Genomic DNA, 22,476 nt, shown 5'->3' on the forward strand with positions numbered 1-22,476 from the left:
GAAGTTGATGAAATTCGTGACTATACACTCATACTCTCAGCAACTTTCCCTTCAAATTTTCCATACAATGACTAATCATGTATACATGTAGCAAGACCATGTCACAGATTGATTTTTGGTTCGAACTTCGACGCCAGTTCTGTGGGTCTAGCAATATTTTAGCTCTTGGAGTTTCAGACTCAAGTGCAGCTGAACTATACACTTGACAGAAAACAAGATTGATAAGTGAACCCCTGGTTGCACCCCTAAATTAAAGGATTGATTGCAGCAATTGCATGAGTTCCTTTGGTGCTTAAGAGTGTAATGTTTTTGTTTACTGTGTTATTTTAAATTAAATGTACATGTATATGCAATACAAATACTTACGTATACCAGAAGGGGAGGGACCATTTCTAGCTGCCATAAAAATGTATAGTGCATTTACGTCTAAATTTTACTCCAGGTCATATTGCAAAAGTTCAAGGTCATTTGTGTAATGATATAGTGAAACGAGGACACCGACCGTCACCATGTATCGACCATAGAACTTGCGGAATGTTGACGTCAAACAAGAATGTTGATACCTTTGTTTCATCAACTTGTTTGTCTATAGCTTGCTTTGTTTTAGATATTTTTCGTACGTAAAAGCATGCTCTTGCGTATCGAATCAACTGGGAGACATAAATTCTATAAAATTATGCAGGTGATAAGGGTATATTGCTAGACGAATAAGGGAAGAAAGGATACGTTGAATGGAAGGAGTGTTATTCAAGAGAAGGCCTAGGATTCCTTTTTATGCTTAGGTAGTCTAGTTATTAGACAATTTCCTTTTCGATAAGAACTGGAAAAAGCATTATGAAGTCATTAAATTAATGCATGCTCAACTTCAAGACAGATTAGTAGATACATAAATATCATAAGAATGCTGTGTATGTTGTATTTTAATAGACATACCTTCTTCTACACAAATGTTCATCACTATCTTTTCTGATATAAGTAAACACTTTGATGACATAATATTCAATTTGAAAACATTATGGTTTCCCATTTGATTTGCGTTAAGTTCTATTATGAAAGCAACTCACTTCAATCACGGGAAAGGACTTCATGATCAATGAATAATATTTTGGCTTTCACCAAAAACTGATTGATTCTTACACATTTACCCCTACATGATTGTGTCTATTTCTCGTATTAAAATGTGTCATGATTTACAGAAATAGAATACTGAGAATTGTTATATATTTACAAGGTTCTCGACTAACAACCATTATTTAATATTATTGGATACATCAATGAATATTTCAGGATTCCTCGCCATTTTCTGCGATAAATTATAAATTTTGTACAAATAAATGATCCGGTTACAAGGTCGCGATGCAAGATGTATGTATACACAAGTTTTTCCTTCCGCCTACTGCGACATCTGTATAATGTTTTAAAGAACTGTATCAATATATTCATCTGTCCGTACAAAGCACCTTGTCAAAAGCGTACAGTGTATCTTATCTAAGTGTCAACTGACAAAATCTTGCAAAAAAAAAAAAAAAAAAAAAAAAAAAAAAAAAAGGACAGGTTTCATTCAGCGACTTAAATCAATATACAAAGCACAGTTGCACGGATTGTTGCATCCAGTGAATCTTGTGTACATTTGCATCACAGATATAGTTCTTAAGAATAAATTCCTGTCTCTAAATCTACACAGTTGATTATAATCCTAGGTAAATTGGGCTTTATTATTCATTTCAATGCAAAACGAGAAAGGGGCTTCATATGCAGGTGTCCGCTTCGAATTCCTAATATTCTTAAATAGTGCATGGGTACTATAGCATTTACAAAAGCTCCTCCTCCTCGCACTATTAGTTGGTGAAGTTTTGAATTATATGCATGGGTTCGAAATTTAGACGGGTCTGCATGTGTAAATAAGTTTTTTTCTTTTAGAACCTTCCGAGTCGATACCTAATTTTTGATGTTGAATCTCACGTGTTTAACATTAATAGATTTTCTGCAAGCTTTCTTACCAGAAAAGTAAGCAGAATCGTTTATTCAAAGATTAACCGCCTGGTTAACTTGGTACTATTGCGCACGACAGTGCAAGATAATAAAAATAACCCTTATTCTGGGCTTTCAGTATTTAGGTTACTGTTTTGTACAAATTAGGCCCTACTGATTACTGTTTTCAATACACTATTGCTGTACGTATGTAAAGCTCAAATCAGATTGCATTTAAATTAGCATGTTACTGTGCTCTAAATTTCTTTTATTATTATAGTATTTCATTGGGAGTAAAAATCCAAAAAATGAAATCTACAGTGATCCAACTCTACTTTTGGTGTTGAGAAATATGCGTTTATTTCATATATAAATTTATGAAAAATAGAAAGATATTGCATATCTTCACAATTTATAATGATAGGACAAATATATTATATAAATATATAATAACACTTAATTGCCTTTGGTCTTGCGGAGGTTTAAACAAGTTACATATAACCTCACAGACAGCTATCCTTCAGATATTAGCTATACAACAAGTTACATACAACCTCACAGGCAGCTTAGCCTTCTGATATTGGCTATACAGACAGCTGTTAAGTGGAAATAATGTTTGGAATCTTCATCTTTATCTAAGATCGTGAATAAACAATTTTAAAAAACATATGGTTTTCTTCTATATTCCCCGATGTGATCATTACTTTTACAAGTTCTTAACATACCATTCCGTCCAAAAATATAGAAATGATTGTCATCCTCATTTCTTGGAAATGTGCAGTCATTTAAAACATGGCCCTCTGATCACGCTTTTACATTGATTTAAATTATTAATTTAACACATGCATTCAGGCAATGAATAAAATTATTTCATGATAATGCATAGCGTACAAGATTCAGAATTTCATTTCGGATTGCATATTTTATAAACCAGGAAAATTATACCTATGGACTATTTTTTTTTTTTTGTATGAAAGTATATAACCTGCACCATTCCAATTTTATCTTGACCGTCACGGTAGCTCAGTCGGTAGAGCGTTCGCTCCGTGATCGGAAGGTCGTGTGTTCGAATCACGGCCGCGACTGACCTAAGTCGATAAAAAATAGGTACATGTAGCGACTGTTCCTTCGCCAAGCGCTCGGCAGTTTTAATTGAAAGTTGCGGGTCCTTCGGATGAGACCTTGAAAACCGAGGCCTCGTATCACGGTAGGCGTTGAAGAACCCACACACTCAATGGCCCTACGTGCCGAGTAAAGGTCTAAATCTGAAGCCCTTCAACGGTCTCTATATGAGTGAAAAATTCTCGAAAGGCACGTAAAACAACGTACAAACAATCAATCAATAAAAATACTATCTTAATAATTACATTCGGATATTATTTCATCTTCCGTATAGGGCAATTACATGCATCTGTGTGAAAAGGGAACTGAGAAATTAATGTTAGAATAGTGACCTCGGTTTTGACAAACGGCCTAGAAATTTTTTTGTCAACAATTGAGGTCTACACTATGTACCTCTTATATTATTAATGTATCATTATAAATCATAAAAGACTGATGATTATAATAACGTCTTGTCTCTACATTTACAGACTATGGATTCAATTCAATTGGGTTATGTAACATATGTTCTTTTGCATCGAAAAAGCGTAACATTCTCCTTCCATTCGTTTAATCAGGTACTGACTTTAACCTTGTAATAGTGTATATAATGTATCAGAGAAACCATAGGGGTATTGCCGTAATTATTACATAAATTTTACAAAAATTCAAATTCCCTTTAATTTTTAAGATTAAATATTGTCAGGTATCTCCAATCCACAATTCCCCTTTCTTACAATGGCTGTAATATTACAAAGATAAGTGTATTTTAATCAGGCATCCCAGGTTCTCTAATCGTCTGTCATATACACTGTAAATAGTATTGTATTATGGTATCCCCTGTCATTTCCCCATCAATACGTTTACAATAAATTTGGCAGTATTACTTGAATCTGATTAATGCATAAGGCTTAAGGTCGACGGGGGATGCTAGCTCCTCCTAGGCACCTGATCCCACCTCTGAAATGTTCGGGGGTCCGTGTTTTATGCTCTGTTTACAGATTCTTATTTGAGATCGATCACTGTTCACTATCTTCACTTTCTTCATCTACACCAGACACCCCTCCCCATAATCTCTTTCATTACATTGTCTCTTGATATCATAGCTATCTTAACTTTAGTCATATTTCAAATTTTCAAGAAAGAGGTGATATAACAGCTTATGTGGAGATAGATAGGCTAGGTAAGAATATAGTATTTCATCATTCAGAGAGAGAGAGAGAGAGAGAGAGAGAGAGAGAGAGAGATACACATGTCAATAAGAGACATCCTTTCATTAAAATAATTAAATAAAGACAGCTGTGTTAAAATGCATGGTCAGGCACTGATCGATGCTGTAATTCTAAACTTCTCTTTGAAGAAGGCTAGCTTGTATGAATTTCCAATGGACACGACAATTCACTAATGGTCCTACAATGACATTTCTATATACAATCAAAAGCACAATCTCCATTTTTATCCAGATAGTTATCTAAGAATCAGAAATTGTGTTGAAGCAGTTGATAAATCATCCATGTTGTATGCTGATTACATGAACCAGATATACATGTATATTAAAAACAATCATTAAAGAAATTCCAAAATATACAACACGTCCTATGAATATAAAAAAAAAATAAATATCTTAAAAAATCCGAATCCCCCCGCCCTGATATTTGACCAAAAGAGCGTTTCTGTCTATTTCTGGTTGTTATCAATCATTTAATTATTATATCTATATATTTTATGTGACAGAGCCCACTATACATGTATGTGTGTTTTATCATCCGTCTAAAGCAAAAATTGAAACTGACATTATCGAACAACATATCTTTAGTCTTTAATATTTAGTCCTCATCAAGGAAAAATAGAGCAATTAAGTTAATTTGCATTCATCAATCTTTCAGAGATTGAAAAATAAGCAAAGCATTAAATTACTTCTAGGTCAATTAAAAGAATACGTACATGTACATATGAAACAACAGCACGTACCCTCTGTTTCAAAAGATTTTATCATATGTTAACGTCAGGAACATAGTGGGAGGGGGCAGCCCTGCCCCTATACTTCTTCAGAGAATCTTCTCTTTCTGTTAATATACTATGGAATTTTTCATTGAAAGACCAGTTGCCTTCACCCCCCCCCCCCCAACACCGCGCACACCTTTTGTTGCAATACGGTTGAGTCCTCCCACGTTTTCTTCATGTATATTCATTTTAGGGGTGGGGTGGGGGTCCATTTGATAATCATGCAATATATAAGTCTCAAAAAATAATAACGGTTTCCATATTATAGACATGTAGATAGATGAATATATTTGCCCAATATCCAATTTACATGTAATTAACGAACCAAAACATGCCCCCCTCGATTCACAATTCTTTGATCCTCTACCTTTCAGAGATGCTATAAAAGACGCTTTACCCAATTACCAGTAATAAAATATGAAGTTGACAGTAGACAAATATTGACAAACATATCCATTACCAAAATTTTGGCGTCCCACCTCAAGAATTAAGGGCCGTCATTAATGTCAATAAATACAAGGACCAAGGCCTCTCGCCATGTGCCCTTAAATACACCAGATTTAACAACAATTGTACGCAGGCAGGGAGCCGGCTAATTTGTGGGCAGTCTTTCACAATTTGATACTTGTTACATGACCTGGTGTGCAAATACTGACAAGACATCTATTATATACATCTTATCAAGTTATCTACATGTAACAGGTACTCGTAATATATTTAAATGTGTCTACTTTTTTTAATGGGACACACGCAAAACCTTCGGTATATATTACAACGGTTGTCGTTATATCGACGGGGGGGGGGGGGGGGAGGAAGGATGCTGTAAAGTACTAGTTTGCACTGCCTGATTTTCAGGCCATCTGAAGTGTGCGAGAGAGAGAGAGAGAGAGAGAGAGAGAGAGAGAGAGAGAGAGCGAGAGCTAGAGCATTTAAACATCATAAAGAAGATTACATATGCATACTATACTGGTGATCATTCAAAAATGACTTCTCGTATATATGTATACCGTCTATTGGTTTTAGCCTGTTTGCTGTTTTATGTATGCAGTTCTTTACAACCATATACACATGTTACATAATAAGCACTCACACACCTGTATCTCCTGATAATGGACCGACAATATCGTCCTACCTGAGAATTCAAATTCCGTGTGTGCATAAAAGTGTTCTTCTGCTGTCAGTATAAAGAATCCCTAGAAATATGTTCAATGGTATCGTAATGTCGGAATCACTTAAAATCCGGGAGAGAACTGACCAGAATTCAAGTTTTTTTTAAGTTCCTTTCACGTGTTCAACACATTTGTTATTAACTCACAAATCACTCACATGTATTCACTGATTGAGGCAGAAAAAGTTCTGCGTCTATACATTTGAAAAGAATGCACTTCATTTCCTTAATATGCATTCCAATCTCGCAATGTTTGAAGCACCCCCTACTTTCAAGTGCCTCCCTCCATGTTTTCTATGGTAAAAGGCCTATGGTACACACGACGGCGGATTAAATAACTTCCGTTTGCGATTTAAATACCTCTTGGGTTCAGTGCATAACTTGAAAAGTAAATAATAACAAAACCATGAAGATTTCGAATGGGAGAGAGGTGTTACCAATTACGTGGCTTTAAAGGTTCGATCTTGACATACTTTTTTCTTACACCCCTAATTCCCGGAGAGTAGATCATGGCCTACATTAATTTAATAAAAACAATATTGGGAGACCTAAAGCGGAACTGAATCAAGACAGAATGAGTCATATGAATAACATTAAGTGGAGAGAAAATTGCTAATTTGCGTAAAATTATTTTCAAAAAAACGATGCTAATAGGCACTTTAATGAAATGCTTTTTTTCTAATGACGAATTTCATTTCAAAATCATGTTATATATTACCGATAGAAGGATGCAATTCATTGAAATAATTGTGGAACTTAAAATGCTAAATCTTGTGTTTGATATAAAACTTCGTGATATTCAGTTAGAAATCTACACTTATCAGAGTGCGTGAGGTGACCTGCATGCATCCCCCTTTCCAGTGTTGGCTTTCGAGAGGAAAAAAATCCCCAAGACCTTAATTTTTTCCCCATCCATAAGATCGAAGACAGAGCAGTATATATAGTACTATAGCTTGAAAAAACGGTCAGAATATTACAGCTATAAGAATATATGAGCATGATGATATTACACAAATATTTATGTGATAATGGTTTAACGTTGGAAAACTTCCAAACACAAGTCAAATGGATGTTTGTAAAATTTAACAGGTCCAGATAAGATGCATCTGCTCTTCCAAATTAACACTTTGAACTTGATTTTACCGGAAACATGCTTTTAGATTGGTGAGCTCTCTGTTTCTAATCTTCTACATTTTGTTTATGTTTTGTAAAAACTACTCTGGGCTGACTCGATTTTGATAGACTGTGAAGATACATATATATACACTGTACAAATCGTCAAAATAGTCGCCGGCGACAATATGTACGTAACTTCACTGCACCTATTGTCGTCCATCGGTATATACATGTATTGTCACCGTCGACAATATGTACGTAACTTCACTGCACATGTTGTCGTCCATCGGTATATACATGTATTGTCACCGTCGACAATATGTACGTAACTTCACTGCACATGTTGTCGTCCATCGGTACATATTGTCACCGGCGACAATATGTACATGTACATAACTTCACTGCACATGTTGTCGTCCATCGGGGTACATATTGTCACCGGCGACAATATCTACCTAACTTCACTGCACATTTTGTCGTCCATCGGTACATACTGTCACCGGCGACAATATGTGGAGAGAGGAGCCTTTTTTCTCTCCTGCAGAATGGATGACGGAATGTACAGTCACACATCGGCACATATTGTCGTCGGCAAATTGATAAATCAGCCTTTTTTCTAGTTTTATATATATATATATATATATATATATATATATATATATATATATATATATATATATATATATATATATATATATATATATATATATAAAATTTTTTGAGTCCACGGCAATTTATGTAGATGGACGACAATATGTGCAGTAAGGATGGGTGCATTTTGTCGCCGACGACAATATGTACATAACGACAACATGTAACGTCACATAGCCTATCACATGTATCAGTCAAAAGGTGCTTAAAACTCTCAATCTGGTACAAATTGTACATAAATATATCATTACATCTTGACACTACTTTTTTTTTATTCGCTGCAAGTAATAAACACCAGAAAACGAAAATATATAATTTTCCCCAAGAATTTGTGATTGAAGTAACGCCACTTCAAGTTTTCTTACAAAATGGAGGTACGTAACCAAGACATCTGTGCAAGATTACAGAGGATGGTATTCTCTACACGACTCTACTGGAATCATAATTTAGAGATTTTTTAGGCATTTTAAAAATAGCTTAAATATCACAAGGTAATATTAATAATGTGTCTATTTCTACACAAAATTGAAGTTCAGTGCCTATAAGCCTCAATAAAAACCTCAGTAAGCAAAACTTAAAGCTTGGTAAGGTCACTGGAATGACGTAATATTGTTCAAAGACTTCCAAGAGAGAGAGAGAGGCGCTTCAGCTTAATGTAAATTTGAGATATTTCATTAAAAAAGTAAATAACAAATCAATGTGAAAATATTTTAGCTTTATGATAAAAGAGTTATAGAACTTTTATTGGTTAACGAGGTTCGCTCCTGAGCTTTTGAGCAGATTTTTATTTTAACCTATATTTAAAAAAATCTGCGTAATGCTTTAATTCTTACAATAAATTTGGATTCTACAATGCCAAATAAACTATATTCAGTTAAAACTCCATGATTAAATTCCATACCAAAAGCATTAAGTGAGGAACTATATTTTGTGGCGGAAGGTTTTTTTTAGAAGAAAATGATCATTTTTTCTCTCTCGAAGTATTTAAAGTATGTTAAGTTTGGATTCCTATTTTTACATGCAGTCTGCACACAGAATTATTTTGAGCAGTGAACTGTTTTATACTGGTCCTAAATTATATATTTAATAAACTGTCATGAATTCAATCATCATATTTGATAAATAAATCAAATATATTGTGAAAATCAAGAAAAAAAATAGCCCAAATTTAAGCTCAAAATTAGCACTATTTTAGTAATATCTAAAAATTAACATCACAGACCTCCACTTTTAACTTTCTTTTCTGAATATACAAGATACTTTTAACCATTCTTCTTAAATTCAGTAAAATGTCATTACTTTTAAATGAGTTTTTTGCTTGTTAAATTTGTAATGCTAGCAAAATGAAATTTTTTGAGTGCAAAAAGGTCAAATAATTGAACGTGCGGAGTAATTTTTAAAAAAAATTTCGTTGTCAAAAATTTTAATGGGCCTATTCAAGATGAAATAAAACTGTGTTTGTTCCCATAACTTATTTGAATAAAAAATATTGGAGGAAAAACTTTAAAAAATGATTTATGTGTAAGACGTTTTTACAGTGCAAAAAGGTCAAACTAAATGCTCTCTAGCGCCAAAAGAAGCGCATTGACCCCAATTTTTTGTTTTCATTTTTAATTAAGCTATGTGTATAAATTCTAAAAATATACTTGATAAAAAATTCTCATTACTTTTGATGTCAGGATCCAACCTCCTTAAGAATGCTCGCAAGCTCGTGCATTTATTCAACCACCTTGTGCCAATATTCACCAATACAAGTTCAATAACCCTTTACCAGTTTTGTTATATTAATAAGAGATACAAAAACAGTGACTTGTGCTGTCAAATCTACTAAAAAGAAAAGAGATTATGATTTTGATATACAGACTTCACATATTTAACCCCCCCCCCCCCCACACACACACGCCCAGAGAGAAATACGGAGTCTGAGTTAACTCGGTGCTATCCAAGGAAGACAGAAGAGTATGAGTGCCTTCTCCTCCTTTTCAATTAAAGATCATCGGCTTTTCCTGGAAAGTTTCATTCTTAGTTAAAGAATTCCATGAAACTTCTGTCAAATATTTCAACCACTTCTATCTATTGTGTCGCAGGTCTTCCACCATTTTCACCCTACTCAGATACAATGACCTTTTTATATTAATTAAATGTACAGGTATAATCTACAAACCTTTGGTGTACTATAGACACTGTTTTTCCGTCCAGTAAATCTCCCAGATACTTCCTGAAAATGAAGTCTATAGGATCGTTGTTTTATATTAATAAATGTTAAAAAGAAGCACGTGCAAGTTCTTTGATATTTGAGGAGAAAAAAAAATAGTGAATAATACTCTAAAAATATCTCTTTTATTATTTACAAGATAATATAGCGCTTCTTTCTAAAACTCGGTTAATTATGGAGTGTAAACGTACTTTTGCAGTAGGGTTTGGACTAGAACTGAATTAAGATAACGTTGTCGAACAATCGGACATAAAATCCTAACGAATTCTTGACAAATCTTAAAAAATTATCTGTTCTAGACTATGGAATTACGCGATTGCAGAAGTTTGACTGAAGATGCGCTTTGCAATACGCGCTGAGAGAGAGAGAGAGATCGAGAGAGAGAGAGAGATCGGCGATACAATTAATCTACGTACACGTACAATATCTTTTACCATTTTAATCAATAGTAAAAACCATGGCATCGCCATAATATTCCCTCAGAACAATTTTTTTAAAGATAAATAAATGCTATCCTCATTTTTATCGTAATATTCAACTTTTAGCATGCAACATTGAATGCCGCTGCAGTGCTATCGGCCGCAGGTCGACGTCACCGCGTTCCTTTCCCTTCCATCTCAGTCTCCAAGAGAGGGAGATTAACTATAAAATATAATTTTATCATGTTGGCATGTTATTGTAAGATTTCTTTTTCATTCTTTCGTGTCGACTGAGGGAGGCTAGGAAGGCATCACTCGGCGTCAGTTGAGGTTCACTCAGTTAAGTTCGTGCAATATTGATGTTTCTGGCTTAAACAGTACCAATGATCATTCTTATCTTCTTTATCCACTCCCTTTCACTGCATTGAGTAAAAATTCAAACAAACTAATTTACAAAAAGGAAAAAAATCGAGCAAACACCCCCTCACTCACAGCATATATTTTTCTCTCTGATGAATCACCAATCACCCTGATGTAATCCCGACAAAAATTCATTTGGTTTTTCCATTTCCAAATTTTTGGAATGGTCACATTTGAAATCTATTTGATGATTCCATTCAGCTTCTGTCTTCCTAGGCAATGGATATGGAAAGTATCAACTTCTACTGTCACAAAGATACTGAATCAAGTCCGTCATATCTAGAAGTGTCTGTATTAATGCCAGTCTGCCCTCCGTGGACAGAATATTACATTCCTTGCTACATTTCACTGTGACCCCACATCCCTTCTCCACGAAGCCTTGATTCAAATTCTCCATAAAACCTTCATCTGCCTCCAGCGATACCACAGTTATCTGTAAATACATTAATTCAGCTGATGGTCATATATTTAAACTTTAGTATCGATATCTTAAGAAGACTGGGTGGTCAACAAATTTCCCAACAGATCCACATAAAAATAGGAAATACTACTGTTTTAGACATAAACTATTATTTAGAAAAGAAAAAAAACAACTACATGTTCCAGCTATAATTATATTTAATGCTTCTTTCCCATGTCTTTATAGAGAGCTCTTTTTTCAAGAAGGCTAAAAATAGTCTAAAACAGGCCATGACTACTGAGCCCTCTCAAATACAGATTATACCACTGATATTCTGAATGCGAGTCAAAAACTTTGACTTCCTAGTAGAGAAGTTTTGACTTCATTATGTTGTACCCCATGCTCAAGATATCATGGTTGTTCTGTAGCAATTCAAGTCGTATAAAAAGTTCAAAGTGAAATACCAAATATTTATCTATTGATGATAAGTACAATAAATTTTATTGTAAGTTATAATAGATAGCTAGAAGTTAGAACTGTCATAAATCTAACTTTGCATGTTCCAAAAGGATTTGAGATTTACCAAAATCAACAATATACGTTCTTCAATTTTCAAATAACCGTCACGGTGTCCCAGTTGGTAGAGCTCTCGCTCCGTGATCGGAGGGTTGTGTGTTTGAATCAAGGCCGCGACTGACCTAAGTCGATAAAAAATAGGTAGCAACTGTTCCTTCGCCGAGCGCTCGACACTTTGAAGTGAAATTTGTGGGTCCTTCGGATGAGACATTAAAACCGAGGTAGGCGTTGGCACGATAAAGAACCCTCAGTGCTCACTGGCCCTACAATCAATCAATCAACTTTCAAGTACATCTCCCTTTTGAAAATATGCATATCGTGCAAAGCACTGCTCAAACCATTGGCTGAAAAACAATAAAAGTCTCTCCCACATTTTGCATATGTGAGAAATGAGCCTACAAAGGTACTGATAAACTTACTTGTGATTAATGAATGAAATATAATATTGTTTTCCTGAATGTGCATTTATTTAAATCTTACTTTAGTTCCTTTCACCAAGAAACCATAAATCCCATTGGAACCAAAAACAGAGGTAGGAAGAACAGCTATCATATCACCAATCAGCTGACACAGGGGTCGGGATGTAACTGAGTCTGTCTTCAGCTTCTTTGGCCTGCTCCCCATTTCTCCCTCCTCATGACCTACTTTCTCTCCTCCAGAGTCTTTATTTACCTATCAGAAGAAATAAAACCAGTGACATTCAAACTCTCCTCTTTTTTGGAACGCACTGATTTACTAGTCGTTAAATAAATTGTATGAAAAAATTAAGGCTCACACAAGGGATTATGTCTAACAGTGAAGTTATGAATATAATTCTAAACAAGAGGCCTATGGGCCACAATGCTCACCTAAGTCACCTAGGCCTTGCTGTTCTTTAGAACAGTGGCCCCACCCTTATCCTGTGGAACATGATTTGAACAAACTTAAGACTACACTAACTAAGGATGCTTGCATTTTAATATGAATAATCATGACCATGCTTTTCTTTACAAGAGTTTTTTTTTCAATTTTTTTTCTTTGATCCTCTATTGTGCCTAGATTCTACCCCCTGGGGTCATGGTCTGAAGCAAAAAAAAAAATGAATCTACATTACCTGAGGATGTTTGAATAACAGTATAACTAATCATTTGCCTATTGTTCTTGAGAAGAAAATATTTCCTTTTACATTCCCAGTTTAATCTCTGATCTCCAATGTAGGCCTACCTTACCCTCAGGGGCCATGATTGAAGAAACTCAAATCTACACAATTTGGGAATACTTAAGAAATGAATTTAATTTTTGAAGATTCATGAGGACATGAACTACGACGCTTCACGCCGGCATATTTCATGAAGCGCGTTAGCGCTTCATGATAAATATGCCAGCGTGAAGCGTTGTAGTTCATGTACCTCATGAATCTTCAAAAATTAAATTCATTTCTTATATTTACATTATTTTTCTGATGAATTACCACAAATTTCACCATTCAACTGTCATTTTTAAAGCAAAACAGTTTGCACTATAGTTTTGACGTCAAGTACGGCATTATGACGTAACAATTGAGATATTCATGCTCATCCATGGTAGTTCATGAGAAAATGAACAGCATTCTAATTTGCAAAGAATATTAAGAAAAAATATTTGGAAATGTAAATATTTGTGTATCAATATAACTAACTGTTCTCTACAAGAAGTATATTTAAAGATTTTTTCCTATATATTCCCAGTAAAATTTTGATCCCCTATTGTGGCACTGCCCTACCCCTGGGGTCATCCTGGGTATGCTTCTATATTAATATGACTAATAATGGCTTAGCTATTCTTGAGAAGAAGATTTTAAAAAGATTTTTCCTATATATTCCTTTGATAAACTTTGACCCCCTAGCTATTATATCTTCTCCAGAATTCTGAAGAAGAACTCAAATCAAAAATGTGAAAAGTTTACAGATGAACACCAGACAAATTGTGACCAGAAATGCTCACTTGAGCTTTAGCTCAGGTGACCTAAAATATGTTTATTTGATTTTTACAAAGACTATCCAAAAGTAGTCTATATTTCAGAAAACTTTTAGAAAGGTAAAATGTAAGGCATGTAGTATTGTCCAGATTTTGATGCAGATATTAGCTAAATTTATATAGAGTGGAATCATCATTGTTTGTGGGGGACTAATGCTTTTGGATTTCTAGGGTCACACTTCACACTAACCCATGAATATACATCCCCACATAAATAACTTTGTCAATCATGTATATGTTCATTGAATCTTCTGTATGTAAAATTACCAACAAAATCAAGTCCCAAACAACCAGACAAATTCTTATGAACCATGTGAAACACTGACTCCCAGGAATTGAAATGATTTCACAGTACTCATCAATTCTAGGTCAAAAATACATAAGTAAAATGTTTACAGCATCATATCCTCTACAATTTTACCTTTATAACTGCAATAGAGTTGTCATTTTCTAGATCTTTACAAGAAGAGGATTGCACTACAGCATCAGGAGTTAGAGGTAGTCTGTTTGGTCCAACGGGAATAATAAAAGAGTGCATGTTTGAATTCTCACTGAGACAAAAAGAAATAAATACATTTTACTGCACATGTACCACTTTAAGTTTCATTCAAAAGATGTGCAAAATTCTCATACAACAGTGTGTTTCTTTTGTTTAGAATCATTTAATTAGAAATTCTGTTGGTGTTTAAAAATTATCATGATAACATTCATTTACAACAGAAAAGAGAAAATTTATGGCTGAATTGGGAATTCTATTACTAGTAAGGTGCTGCGCCACCCAGGTTTACATCAATATAGCCCAAACCACTACAGATCTCAGGCAGAGTTCTATCGTCTTTTTTTGTCTGATTTTTGTCTTTATCATCATGATAAAAAAATCTGCTGTCTTACAGTACCCCCAAAAAGTTTCAGTATTTGGGAATATCATTAGTAACCAGCAGAGTAAAAGTTCATAACTTAGTTGTACTTACATTATTTGTGTCTCAAATATTTTCATGAATCTGAGAAAAAGTTCTTTATACATTCCATCTGTGATTTCTTCAGGTGTGCCTTTCTTTCTTTTTCTAACCATTATGGACAACTGCTGTACAAATTGTGTCAGCCATACCCGAAGACTTTACATGAAAGAAATGACAGATTCAGACTCAAAATACATGTCATATGATGTAACAATTATATTTAGTTCACAAGTGCACTTCATCTACTTAACCAAAGCAGACCAATGTGTCTTACTACCACATAGCAGTCAAAACAGCACAGTCAAGGACAGTTTAACAAAATACAAGAGGCCCATGGGCCACAACGCTCACCTGAGTCAATATGGCCCTGCTGTTCTTTGTCAGCAGATTTCTTCTTCTATATATTCATACGTAAAGCTTTGATCAACTGTTCTAGGCATAACCTATCCCCATTTGCCATGTTTTGAATGAAATTGAATCTAAACTTTCTGAGTATGCTTCTGTATTCATATAACTAATCATGGTTTTGCTGTTCTTGAAACGGAATTTTAAAGATGTCTGCCATCCTACCCTGGGGGGAAGGAAGGGGGGGGGGGGGTTCAAGATTTGAACAAACTTGAATATACACTACCTAAGGATGCTTCCATATCAATATGACTAATTATGGCTTTGTTGTTCTTGAGAAGAAGATTTTTTAAGATATTTCTTATATATATTCTTTTGTTAAACTTTGATCCCCGATTATGGCCCCACCCTACTACTGGAGGATGCCTTGAACAAACTTGAATCTACAATACTTGGGGATGCTTCAATATCAAAATGACTAATCACGGCTTTCCTGTTCTTGAAAAGATTTTAAAAGATTTTTCCTATTTATTCCTATGTAAAACTTTGATCCCCCATTGTGGACCCACCCTACCCCCCGGGGTCTTGATTTCGACAAATTTGAATCTACACTACCTAAGGATGATTCCATATCAATATGACTAATTGTGGCTTTGTTGTTCTTGAGAAGAAAATTTTTAAAGAATTTTCCTATGTATTCCTATGTAAAACTTTGATCCCCCATTGTGGCTCCACCCTACCCCCGGGGGTCATGATTTGAACAAACTTGAATCTACGTTACCTGAGGATGATTTCATATCAAAATGACTAATTGTGACTTTGTTGTTCTTGAGAAAAAGATTTTTAAAGAATATTCCTATATATTCCTATGTAAAACTTTGATCCCCTATTGTGGCCCCACCCTACCCCCCGGGGTCATGATTTGAACAAACTTGAATCTACATTACCTGAGGATAATTCCATATCAAAATGACTAATTGTGGCTTTGTTGTTCTTGAGAAAAAGATTTTTAAAGAATTTTCCTATATATTCCTATGTAAAACTTTGATCCCCTATTGTGGCCCCACCCCACCCCCGGGGGTCATGATTTGAACAAACTTAAATCTACACTACCTGAGGATGATTTCATATCAATATGACTAATTGTGGCTTTGTTGTTCTTGAGAAGAAGATTTTTAAAGAATTTTCCTATGTATTCCTATGTAAAACTTTGATCCCCCATTGTGGACCCACCCTACCCCCGGGGGTCATGATTTGAACAAACTTAAATCTACACTACCTGAGGATGATTTCATATCAATATGACAAATCATGGCTTTGTTGTTCTTGAGAAAAAGATTTTTAAAGAATTTTCCTATATATTCCTATGTAAAACTTTGATCCCCCATTGTGGCCCCACCCTACCCCCGGGGGTCATGATTTGAACAAACTTAAATCTACATTACCTGAGGATGATTTCATATCAATATGACTAATTGTGGCTTTGTTGTTCTTGAGAAGAAGATTTTTAAAGAATATTCCTATATATTCCTATGTAAAACTTTGATCCCCCATTGTGGCCCCACCCTACCCCCGGGGGTCATGATTTGAACAAACTTAAATCTACACTACCTGAGGATGATTTCATATCAATATGACAAATCATGGCTTTGCTGTTCTTGAGAAGAAGATTTTTAAAGAATTTTCCTATGTATTCCTATGTAAAACTTTGATCCCCCATTGTGGACCCACCCTACCCCCGGGGGTCATGATTTGAACAAACTTAAATCTACACTACCTGAGGATGATTTCATATCAATATGACAAATCATGGCTTTGTTGTTCTTGAGAAGAAGATTTTTTAAGATATTTCTTATATATATTCTTTTGTTAAACTTTGATCCCCGATTATGGCCCCACCCTACTACTGGAGGATGCCTTGAACAAACTTGAATCTACAATACTTGGGGATGCTTCAATATCAAAATGACTAATCACGGCTTTCCTGTTCTTGAAAAGATTTTAAAAGATTTTTCCTATTTATTCCTATGTAAAACTTTGATCCCCCATTGTGGACCCACCCTACCCCCCGGGGTCTTGATTTCGACAAATTTGAATCTACACTACCTAAGGATGATTCCATATCAATATGACTAATTGTGGCTTTGTTGTTCTTGAGAAGAAAATTTTTAAAGAATTTTCCTATATATTCCTATGTAAAACTTTGATCCCCCATTGTGGCTCCACCCTACCCCCGGGGGTCATGATTTGAACAAACTTGAATCTACGTTACCTGAGGATGATTTCATATCAAAATGACTAATTGTGACTTTGTTGTTCTTGAGAAAAAGATTTTTAAAGAATATTCCTATATATTCCTATGTAAAACTTTGATCCCCTATTGTGGCCCCACCCTACCCCCCGGGGTCATGATTTGAACAAACTTGAATCTACATTACCTGAGGATAATTCCATATCAAAATGACTAATTGTGGCTTTGTTGTTCTTGAGAAAAAGATTTTTAAAGAATTTTCCTATATATTCCTATGTAAAACTTTGATCCCCTATTGTGGCCCCACCCCACCCCCGGGGGTCATGATTTGAACAAACTTAAATCTACACTACCTGAGGATGATTTCATATCAATATGACTAATTGTGGCTTTGTTGTTCTTGAGAAGAAGATTTTTAAAGAATTTTCCTATGTATTCCTATGTAAAACTTTGATCCCCCATTGTGGACCCACCCTACCCCCGGGGGTCATGATTTGAACAAACTTAAATCTACACTACCTGAGGATGATTTCATATCAATATGACAAATCATGGCTTTGTTGTTCTTGAGAAAAAGATTTTTAAAGAATTTTCCTATATATTCCTATGTAAAACTTTGATCCCCCATTGTGGCCCCACCCTACCCCCGGGGGTCATGATTTGAACAAACTTGAATTTACATTACCTGAGGATGATTTCATATCAATATGACTAATTGTGGCTTTGTTGTTCTTGAGAAGAAGATTTTTAAAGAATATTCCTATATATTCCTATGTAAAACTTTGATCCCCCATTGTGGCCCCACCCTTCCCCCGGGGGTCATGATTTGAACAAACTTAAATCTACACTACCTGAGGATGATTTCATATCAATATGACAAATCATGGCTTTGCTGTTCTTGAGAAGAAGATTTTTAAAGAATTTTCTTATATATTCCTATGTAAAACTTTGATCCCCCATTGTGGCTCCACCCTACCCCCGGGGGTCATGATTTGAACAAACTTGAATCTACATTACCTGAGGATGATTTCATATCAATATGACTAATTGTGGCTTTGTTGTTCTTGAGAAGAAGATTTTTAAAGAATTTTCCTATGTATTCCTATGTAAAACTTTGATCCCCCATTGTGGACCCACCCTACCCCCGGGGGTCATGATTTGAACAAATTTAAATCTACACTACCTGAGGATGATTTCATATCAATATGACTAATTGTGGCTTTGTTGTTCTTGAGAAGAAGATTTTTAAAGAATTTTCCTATATATTCCTATGTAAAACTTTGATCCCCCATTGTGCCCCCACCCCACCCACGGGGGTCATGATTTGAACAAACTTGAATCTACACTATGTAATGAAGGTTTCCCATAAGTTTCAACTTCTCTGGCCCAATGGTTCTTGAGAAGAAGATTTTTAAAAAAAGACACCAAATTTTCACTTATTCTTAATTATCTCCCCTTGGAAGAGGGCATGGCCCTTCATTTGAACAAACTTGAACCCCCTTCTTCCAAGGATGCTTTGTGGCAAGTTTGGTTGAAAATGGCCCAGTGTTTCTGGAGAAGAAGTCGAAAATGTGAAAAGTTTACAGACAGACGGACGGACGGACGGACGGACAGACGGACAGACGGACTACGGACAAAATGTGATCAGAAAAGCTCACTTGAGCTTTCAGCTCAGGTGAGCTAAAAACCAGCTGTTATTGTGTTTGTGCTGTGTGTCAGACTGTCATTGTGGTTGTGTTGTGTGTCAAACTGTCACTGTGGTTGTATTCCGTGTGTCAGACTGTCATTGTGGTTTTGCTCTGTGTCAGACTGTCATTGTGGTTGTGTTGTGTTTCAGACTGTCATTGTGGGTGTGCTCTGTGTCAGACTGTCATTGTGGTTGTGTTTGTTTTAGACTGTCATTGTGGTTGTGTTGTGTGTAAGACTGTCATTGTGGGTGTGCTCTGTGTCAGACTGTCATTGTGGTTGTGTTGTGTGTCAGACTGTCAGTGTGTTTGTGTTGTGTGTCAGACTGTCATTGTGGTTGTGTTGTGTGTCAGACTGTCATTGTGGTTGTGTTGTGTGTCAGACTGTCATTGTGGTTGTGTTGTGTGTCAGACTGTCTTTGTGGTTGTGCTGTGTGTCATACTGTAATTGTGGTTGTGCTGTGTGTCAGACTGTCATTGTGGTTGTGTTGTGTGTCAGACTGTCATTGTGGTTGTGCTCTGTGTCAGACTGTCATTGTGGTTGTGTTCTGTGTCAGACTGTCATTGTGGTTGTGCTGTGTGTCAGACTGACATTTTGGTTGTGTTCTGTGTCAGACTGTCTTTGTGATTGTGTTCTGTGTCAGATTGTCATTGTGATTGTGTTCTGTGTCAGACTGTCATTGTGGTTGTGTTGTGTGTCACACTGTCATTGTGGTTGTGTTGTGTATCAGACTGACATTGTGGTTTTGTTCTGTGTCAGACTGTCATTGTGGTTTTGTTGTGTTAGACTGTCATTGTGGTTGTGTTGTGTATCAGACTGACATTGTGGTTGTGTTGTGTATCAGACTGACATTGTGGTTGTGTTGTGTGTCAGACTGTCATTGTGGTTGTGTTGTGTGTCAGACTGTCATTGTGGTTGTGTTGTGTGTCAAACTGTCATTGTGGTTTTGTTTTGTTAGACTGTCATTGTGGTTGTGTTGTGTGTCAGACTGTCATTGTGGTTGTGCTGTGTGTCAGACTGTCATTGTGGTTGTGTTGTGTATCAGACTGACATTTATGGTTGTGTTCTGTGTCAGACTGTCATTGTGCTTGTGTTGTGTGTCAGACTGTCATTGTGGTTGTGTTGTGTGTCAGACTGTCATTGTGGTTGTGTTGTGTGTCAGACTGTCATTGTGGTTGTGTTGTGTCAGACTGTCATTGTGGTTGTGTTGTGTCAGACTGTCATTGTGGTTCTGCTGTGTGTCAAACTGTCATTGTGGTTTTGTTGTGTTAGACTGTCATTGTGGTTGTGTTGTGTGTCAGACTGTCATTGTGGTTGTGTTGTGTGTCAGACTGTCATTGTGGTTGTGTTGTGTCAGACTGTCATTGTGGTTGTGTTGTGTCAGACTGTCATTGTGGTTCTGCTGTGTGTCAAACTGTCATTGTGGTTTTGTTGTGTTAGACTGTCATTGTGGTTGTGTTGTGTGTCAGACTGTCATTGTGGTTGTGCTGTGTGTCAGACTGTCATTGTGGTTGTGTTGTGTATCAGACTGACATTTATGGTTGTGTTCTGTGTCAGACTGTCATTGTGCTTGTGCTCTGCGTCAGACTGTCATTGTGGTTGTGTTGTGTGTCAAACTGTCACTGTGGTTGTATTCTGTGTGTCAGACTGTCATTGTGGTTTTGCTCTGTGTCAGACTGTCATTGTGGTTGTGTTCTGTGTAAGACTGTCATTGTGGTTGTGCTGTGTGTCAGACTGACATTTTGGTTGTGTTGTGTGTCAGACTGTCACTGTGGTTGTGTTGTGTGTCAGACTGTCATTGTGGTTGTGTTGCGTGTCAGACTGTCATTGTGGTTTTGTTGTGTTAGACTGTCATTGTGGTTATGTTGTGTATCAGACTGACATTGTGGTTGTGTTGTGTGTCAGACTGTCATTGTGGTTGTGTTGTGTGTCACACTGTCATTGTGGTTGTGTTGTGTATCAGACTGACATTGTGGTTTTGTTCTGTGTCAGACTGTCATTGTGGTTTTGTTGTGTTAGACTGTCATTGTGGTTGTGTTGTGTATCAGACTGACATTGTGGTTGTGTTGTGTATCAGACTGACATTGTGGTTGTGTTGTGTGTCAGACTGTCATTGTGGTTGTGTTGTGTGTCAGACTGTCATTGTGGTTGTGTTGTGTGTCAGACTGTCATTGTGGATGTTCTGTGTCAGACTGTCATTGTGGTTGAGTTCTGTGTCAGACTGTCATTGTGGTTGTATTCTGTGTGTCAGACTGTCATTGTGCTTGTGCTCTGTGTCAGACTGTCATTGTGGTTTTGCTAGCTCTTTGTCAGATTGTGGTACTTGTTATTTGTTTCTGTTTTATTTAGTGGGCTTTTAAAAGAATGCACCACTGATATTCTCAACATATATAAATACCTATAAGCGAAATTTGTGAAATCCTCATGTTGATTACTTCCTAAAAGTTTCGCCGGGCATGCGTTTAGCTGCAATATACTTTCTATTTTACCAATTTTAAATGCAGGTACTTCATCGATCGATACACAGTCTATACAAAGGACATCCGTTAATGCTCGAGTTAAACACTGGCTCCGAAAAACACGCTGTTTTTCATTACGGGACATTTGACCAATAAATCCACTTATCTTTTCATCATGTTTTTGTTTTATGAAAATCTTTACATAACCGCTGATGAACAGATCATGCGGCTCATGAACAGTTTGGTCAACTTTGATGTTTAACTGAGACAACACTTCTCCTGTCCATTCTTTTGTCCTCCATGGAATTTTTTCAAAATTTATCGGTGCCGCAGATATCTTGCTCGCCATCTTTTTCTACTTTCAATTTCCCAAAAGCGGAGACAAGTGGTTACGCCCTGGTACGTTTTAAGTCCGAGTGTTTAGGGTCCAAATGATAAAGAAGCGTCGCAAATTATCGGTGCTTGGGGATATTACTATTCACTTTCGTTTAAGAGATATATGCTAGAGGGTCTGTGACAATAATTATAATCACCAGTGACAATATTATAGTGTTTCCAGAATCATTGGGATTTTTTAATACAAAATATTTAGCTTGAATATTTTTTTCACCAATGGACAATACTTGTTACTTTCTTTGTTATGAAAATAAATTATCGTTTACTCTGTATACTTTGTCGATTACAAGTGTTGAAAGTGAGTGCTTTTCAAAACAGAAAGCTTATTGTAGATCTGTATTTTA

General features: G+C 35.9%; 2 protein-coding genes across 3 annotated transcripts in view; both read right to left on the reverse strand.

The window, feature by feature from the left end:
• Positions 1-6,450, reverse strand: part of LOC133194189 (mu-type opioid receptor-like) — a 43,994-nt gene extending 37,544 nt beyond the window's left edge. The window contains exon 1 of one of the 2 annotated variants that reach the window (XM_061330191.1): positions 6,209-6,450. The gene's annotated coding sequence lies outside the window, so the exon portion shown is untranslated. The remainder of the gene's footprint in view (positions 1-6,208) is intronic. The other variant, XM_061330192.1, reaches the window with a different exon arrangement.
• Positions 6,451-11,128: 4,678 nt separating this feature from the next.
• Positions 11,129-22,085, reverse strand: LOC133193572 (uncharacterized). Its single transcript, XM_061329534.1, has 5 exons — positions 21,676-22,085; positions 15,008-15,151; positions 14,458-14,587; positions 12,522-12,713; positions 11,129-11,498 (listed from the first exon to the last, which is right to left on the reverse strand). The coding sequence occupies exons 1-5, from the start codon at positions 22,083-22,085 to the stop codon at positions 11,301-11,303; spliced, it is 1,074 nt and encodes a 357-aa protein (XP_061185518.1). The 3' UTR covers positions 11,129-11,300.
• Positions 22,086-22,476: the final 391 nt, after the last annotated feature.

This window comes from Saccostrea echinata, unplaced genomic scaffold, assembly GCF_033153115.1.
Source record: "Saccostrea echinata isolate AGI-Se365-2 ecotype Australia unplaced genomic scaffold, CSIRO_AGI_Sech_v1 ptg000028l, whole genome shotgun sequence".
Taxonomy (NCBI): Eukaryota; Metazoa; Mollusca; class Bivalvia; order Ostreida; family Ostreidae; genus Saccostrea; species Saccostrea echinata.

Coding starts and splice junctions, on each gene's coding strand:
- LOC133193572 (XM_061329534.1), bottom strand. CDS start 22,085: ATGGCGAGCAAGATATCTGCGGCACCGATAAATTTTGAAAAAATTCCA. Junction 12,714..14,457: donor ACTCTATTGCAGTTATAAAG/GTAAAATTGTAG, acceptor TTCTTCTGATAG/GTAAATAAAGACTCTGGAGG. Junction 11,499..12,521: donor TCTTGGTGAAAGGAACTAAA/GTAAGATTTAAA, acceptor ATGTATTTACAG/ATAACTGTGGTATCGCTGGA.